At 35.1% G+C, this 6,553-nt stretch overlaps 1 protein-coding gene across 2 annotated transcripts in view; it reads left to right on the top strand.

The window, feature by feature from the left end:
• The first annotated feature begins 394 nt into the window (after positions 1 to 394).
• The window catches only part of LOC145688022 (tRNA (cytosine(34)-C(5))-methyltransferase-like), a 202,690-nt gene continuing 196,531 nt past the window's right edge, over positions 395 to 6,553 (top strand). For both annotated transcript variants that reach the window (XM_081761693.1, XM_081761694.1), the window contains exons 1-2: positions 395 to 516; positions 5,993 to 6,107. In XM_081761693.1, coding sequence (XP_081617819.1) covers positions 6,012 to 6,107 — 96 coding nt within the window. In that variant the 5' untranslated portion in view covers positions 395 to 516; positions 5,993 to 6,011. The remainder of the gene's footprint in view (positions 517 to 5,992; positions 6,108 to 6,553) is intronic.

The raw sequence follows: 6,553 nt of genomic DNA, 5'->3' as shown, positions 1-6,553 counted from the left end.
CCGGTCGTTTTAGTGTTGGTGGTTCGTTTAACTTGAGACGGGTTCTTCTAGGCTAGACCCAAGAGCCGAACCTTTACCCTGAAAAGAATGTTTGGCGTTGAGTTGACGCAAACCGTTACGGAACGTGTCCGTCAGTCTATATAATTTGTCTCTATCAGGTATTCTGTTCAAACGGAAATTCTTATATTTCATTATAAAATCTATACTATTCGTTCAATTTTTTAAACCGTAATTAATATTTTCAAAAATAGCATGAAGTTCTACATATTTCTGATAGCTTGCGATGTGAAAATATCGTATGGTAACACTTTGTTCGTTTTCTTTCCATAGCAACCGAGCATTATACTATGGCAATACTTTGTTTATTTAGTTTCCATAGCAACCGCCAAACGTTTACCCATAATACTTTGCGTGTACCGGCTGCTAGCTACCATGATGTGTCAACGTGCAGGTCGATGTTTATTACTTGAGTTAACAAATCCTTAAATATGCGTTTGTTTATGTATTAGGGTATAGGTAAGTAATTCGATGTATAAAACAGCATACCAGCTATATTTGAGTATATGGTTAAAAGCAGGAATTTATGTAAGTATAGTTATATTATTTATTATAGCTGTGGAAACATTCAACATACATTAATGAAACAAAACTGGCGAAAATAGTAAACATATATTAGTAAAACCTCTTTTAATTATATATATTTTGTTTTATTATTATATGCTTAAAATAATTCTACCTTTCAGATGCACTCAAACATTTTAACCTAGAATTACTACTTTCATGACGGAACTATCGTTTATTAGATGTGTACTAATTTTTACATAATTTTGTAATGAAACCTGCGATGATATGTAGGATACTTTTAACATTTTTCACATATACAATCATTACTGACAGATATATACGTTCTTACTACGCTAAAAATATCTTCGTGTTATCCCGTTTTATGCATTCTTAATTTCATGACATATAAACTCTTAACAACAATTGAACTCTTACTACCTTTTCTTCATTAATTGATTAAAAGAGATCAATGGGGGCGTCAGGAAAGTGTTTCTTAACGGAGGAGTTACATTAATGGGTACAGATTGACCGAGGAAGGGCCGAGTATAAATAAAGACTGTACACATACGGCATAAAAACTAGTGCATTAAGACACGAATTACGGTAACTAAAAACACAAACGAACTTTTGCTAGGTGGCTACTAAAAATTACGAATGCTATATAACCGAGTTAGGATAGAAGCGGAGCAGGGGAATTCGAGTGTTAGCGAAGAGATGCATCTGTAGGGAGTAGGCGCGTCATCGATGGTATGTACACGCATAAACGAGGATAGTAGGGAAAAAAATATATATATTAAAAACTTGATTCTTTGGGCAAGGTTCTAGATTACTGGTCCCCCTTCCCATTGAGCAGTAATAAAAACAGAAAGCAACGTGCCCTGCGGGGCTCGAACCCACCTTCACTCGCTAACGCTCGCTCGGCAATACTGTGTAAATTAAATGCATAAACTTTAGTACAGAAAGAAAGCAACCCAGCTACTAACCTACATGGGGGACCAGTAATCTAGAACCTTCCCGATTCTTTGCTATACTTCTATGATTACTTTGTACACTACCTTCACGTAGCATTTCACTTCATCATGTGAGAGATTCCATGAAATCCCATCATTACTTTCCAATGTCCGATAATTCAAGCTTCTGCTTCAATTTTCTCTTATCTTTGGATACCATATCACTGAGGTCCAGTATTCCCTTACATTGTTTTCGTACAATATCATCATTGCCAGTACGTCACTTGAGACAGTTCACTAGAAAAAAAAAACGGACACTGATCCGTTTGGATACTTTGATCATTAGGATCTCGATTTACAGGACTGCTTGCTATGGCTTCCGTGTTTAACAGTACATTTTCATGTGCGTGGAAGTGCATATTTTGTCTTACATATGTTTGTGTTTTACACATGTTACAGGTAAGATTAGTCTGTATTTTGATTTCTTATATGTTTTTTCTTTCGATTCAGAATTTGTTTATTCTGTAAATTTTGCAAAACTGTGGCCCGTTAAATTGGGTTAGTAAGAATATAATTATAACTAAAAATTACTTTAAAAATATATATATATATACATACATAGCCTATGATGTTTTCAACAGTTTTGTTAGAATTTATTTTTCTTTGTCATCTCCGCTAGCAATAGGTTATCGTTATAGCATTATACATTAATATCTGTCGATGTTTAGTGTTTCACCACGGCTAATCCAGGAGTTCCGGTGTGACAGTCTGACACTAGAAAGCTAAATATTTTAAAACTCTGTTAGGCTAGTTTTTGCTGTTATTACAATGGCAAAATTTTTGTATTCTACTATCTTCAAAATATTGGTATTGAACTCAGATTTAATTTCGTATAAATAAAAATCCGGGTGTGACGCACATGGGAAGTCAAACCACGGATACCATTCTTCACTCGCAAAAATCTGTGAATATTCATACTTTACAAATCAATCAAACATTTTAGGGCAATGAGGAGATTTCAAGCTTTCGTATGATGTAAATATTTTCGAGAAAGCATGCTTACATTTTTCTCTTAAAAAATTAGAAAAAGGTTCCGTGTGTGACCTCTGAGAAGACCTTACAAGTTAACTCTGTTTAATACAAACACACTTACCTACGAGTTTGAGCAAACGACAACTCTTCAATAAACTGAAGCTACTTTTCAGTAAATTGGACTTATATATTGTCTTAAGAAAAGTATAGTAACTAATTAAGCAACTTAAATTTAACTAGTTCATCAGTTTATTCCTGGAAAAGTGACTAAATATTAAACTTGTCGTACACTGTAATATTAAATCGTTACTGTCACACAGGTACACTCATGTCCAAAATTATAGTCGCATGTCTATAAATTTGTTTTTGTAGGAATATAATTTGATAACGAATTCGCCCGGTATTTTTTATAATGTTAGTAAGTGTATAATCGGCAAAGACATGTGTGTGGCAAATTTCACGTCAAAAGAGCAGTAAATAAGAACACTAAAACGAAAATAAAACTTTCTTGTCCATTTAACAACATTTTGTTTTACTCACTCTAATTTTCGTGTTTGTAATACTTTTCCTATGAAATTGACCACAAATATACATTTCCCGATTATACATATAGTATCAGTATTAAAAGTACACTGAAAAATCATTATCAAATTATATTCTTGCAAGAAGACAATTATAGATATGTGACAATCATTTTGGACATGAGTGTACACTAGGATCACAAAAATGGCGCTTTCTGTGTTAGTTTTGTAACACAATATTTTACACTGGAACTTATGTAAAAATATACACCACTTTTTGTAAGCCTTGCATTTCAATTTGTGGAGGAGAAATTATTTTTCTAATTTCATTTAAAGAAACCACTCACTCTTTATTACCAGCAGTGTATTTAGAGCGTAATCCTCCAAAAGGTTCAAGAAATATCACGTTCATTTTCGTTTCAGACACGCCCGACTAGCAAGTGCAAATATATTTTTTCTTTGTGTCAGTTTTGTCACTAAGCAATTGCACCATCACGAATTTCCCTGCCTGCAAATCCTCTTCACTTATTTCAGTATCTCAAGGAATGGAACAAGATTCAACTTCATCGCTTGACTCGTCGTTAGAATCTGAGTAGACATCTACGAGGTCCAAAGGCAAAACATTTCTGGTGGATGAACGAGAGGAAACAACAAGGGTTTTGCGTGGGGGAACCAATAGTTCTTTCTACAGTAAGGGAGATTTTGTCATTGCTGTAGAACATGTAGAGTAACTTCAAACCTTCGATTGGGTGTAGATTCTTCCAGCGTTCATTGAGCATCGGCTTGCAGGCTTGATTTTCTTCCTTCGCAACCAGAATGCAGCAAACATCTCTCATTACTTCATTGGCATATGCTGTAGAAGAATTTGGTCATCAACATTGTACTTTTCTGAATGAACAGCATCCCAAACAGTCCTTTCAACAATCCCGCCATCTCCGTCAACTGATTCTTTGCAATGGGATGCTGCGAAGAAGGTCCAAATTGCTGTGATGTACAAGTTTTAAGAAAAGCTACTCTCAGTAAGCCTACCGTACAGAACTGAGCCCGACTTCTAACCTATTTCACGTTAATATTGCTCTGAAACTTATCAATACTTTAATTCAGAATGAGACCTGAAATCTTCACCCATCCCTAGCTAATCCATATGAAACTGTTATCATGAGTACCCTCAAAAATCGCGGTATGGTTTACTTCGAATATTTATGTCGTTCAGACTTCAAATTATTTTCCAATCTTATGCATTAACAGAAAGGAAACGTATGGAACAATCGGAACCCTTATTTTACAATTAACAGTATCGTCAGAGAATAAATAGACATTGACGTAGATTTGAAACGTCATAAAACGCATTCTCACGTATTTTGCTGTTAACGTAATTACTTGTTTTCCAGTAAACAAAACTTATAGCAAAATTTGGTTCCGGGCGTGACATGGACAGACAGATCACTTTAAAGGGCGTAAATTTTACAATAACTCACCTCAATTTTGTAAAACTTCCAAGGTGAAGCAACCATTTACACAATTGCTTGCAACCTTACTGTTTTGAGGGGAAACAAATGAGTATCTATTCCACCCTGCGTTCCCGAATCAACCTTATTTTTCTTTGATAACGCTGAGCTTCCCCAATTGTCATGTAAACATGATTAAATTTTGAGAATATCATTCAAAGTTTTAAATTTTTAGGCTGGTTCATCAAACTAGGGACATAAGCCTTCTGTATTTTGCTGCTTAAACATTATTTGGACTAATTTGAATTTTTAGTGTAACAGGATTACTTTATTGTGGATTGGCCAAATAATAACAATGAGATCATATCGTCGCATGAGAACCAGGGAAACGTAACTCAAATTTCATAGGTTTACAGGCAAGAGGACAAAAATAATATTTTCTTAGAGAGGTGTGTTTTTAATAAGATGGTAATTGACATTACAACAAATGATCGACAAGGAGAACAGATAGCGTTACGTTCCATTTATACCAAGTGGGACTTTAAAAATTATTTCCAAATATGAAGCGCATGAAAACGAAGACCGCATTTTTGGAGTTACGTTCCTCTAGTTTTCATGCGATGATATGATATAGAAAATGAAAAATTACACGACTGGATCGAGAATCGAACCCGAGGCTTGTTTGGGCCACGGTGGGTGAGTGGTAGAGCGTTCACTTCTGGTGCGTGGGGTTTCTGGTTCGATCTCAGCTCACGCCCCGCTTTGTGGTGTACATACACCGTGTGTGGGGGGCTTTCTCAGGGTTCTCCCGTTTCTTCCCACTTTCTTCATTCCACCATTTCATTCATTTCTCATCATCATGATCTCCTTTAGCCTAGCTAGCATATCCGTGAGACGTAAAACTGAAAAATTTAGTTCAGGTGGTACTATGAAGATTTCTTTACGACTTGCTTATGCCCTGTTAATATTGCTTTCGCTGTTCTGAAGATTATTTATGCACGTCCTCTTGATGAGAGAAAAGAAACTTTCCAGTGTGCAGCTATCATATTTGTTTTCCTATACACTCGAATACTTGGTGCGAATTTAATGTGTAGCTATTTACCTATACATATTCAGTAATTTTTATGTCTTCCATGACCTTATAGAAGCGTTTTATCAGTAAAATTTTTAATTCTTATTGAAAATATCACAACTGTTAATCACTGTGAACTGGTGACGGTGAAACATCTTTTCGCAGTACGAAAAGAAAAAAAAAAAGCGCATATCATATTTTTGTAACTGATATACACCCTCCAATTTGAAATACGCTTAATAACCGTATTTTCATGTGCTTAATATTGCAACTCAAATTACTGCATACCGAAAATAAAAAAAATGTATTTAATATGTATTTAGGTAGTTATGGTTTAAAAATTGTTTTATCTGTTTTATTTGTTATTCACTAAACCTCACTAATAAGTTTTTATTTTTTTTATAGCGTTGAAATTTCAAGGATCATGGGAGATACGGTTAAAGTGACTGGAGAAGTTTATGGCGAACCTCGTCAAAACACGCGAAGCAAAATTAGCCATGAATTTGAAGAGTACATACGGGTAAAATTTTCTAATTCTAGTTTGATATGTTGTATTAGCGCTGTTGTTGCTGTTTGCAAGTTTATCTCAATTAGATGATTGTGATACTAATTAGATTGTGATTAACTATTAATTGTAAGCAACTAATTAGAACATAGTAAATCCTCACTGCTGGCGTTATCCAAGCTACACTACAAGATGGTAGTGCCTTTGAGCCCATATGCTGTATCTGAACAGGTCCACTGCGCTGCAGTTGCTCATGGCATGTTGAAGTTGCGCGCGCACATCAAAATGTTTCTCATTGACTTTTTGATGCTAAACGGCAAATACTTTTCTTCTCGTGTGCACTTCTACCTGAAATTTTGTATTTAAGCATAGTTTACGCACTCTGTATTGTACTCAAATTCCCACCGGGAATCGGCTGACTACTTCCTAGTTAGTGTCATCATGTTTCTGTTTTAGAGTAG

Source organism: Thermobia domestica, chromosome 6, assembly GCF_964235325.1.
Source record: "Thermobia domestica chromosome 6, izTheDome1.hap1.1, whole genome shotgun sequence".
Classification (NCBI taxonomy): domain Eukaryota; kingdom Metazoa; phylum Arthropoda; class Insecta; order Zygentoma; family Lepismatidae; genus Thermobia; species Thermobia domestica.
The sequence above is the reverse complement of the archived record's forward strand: the minus strand, read 5'-3'. Positions and strand labels throughout refer to the sequence as shown.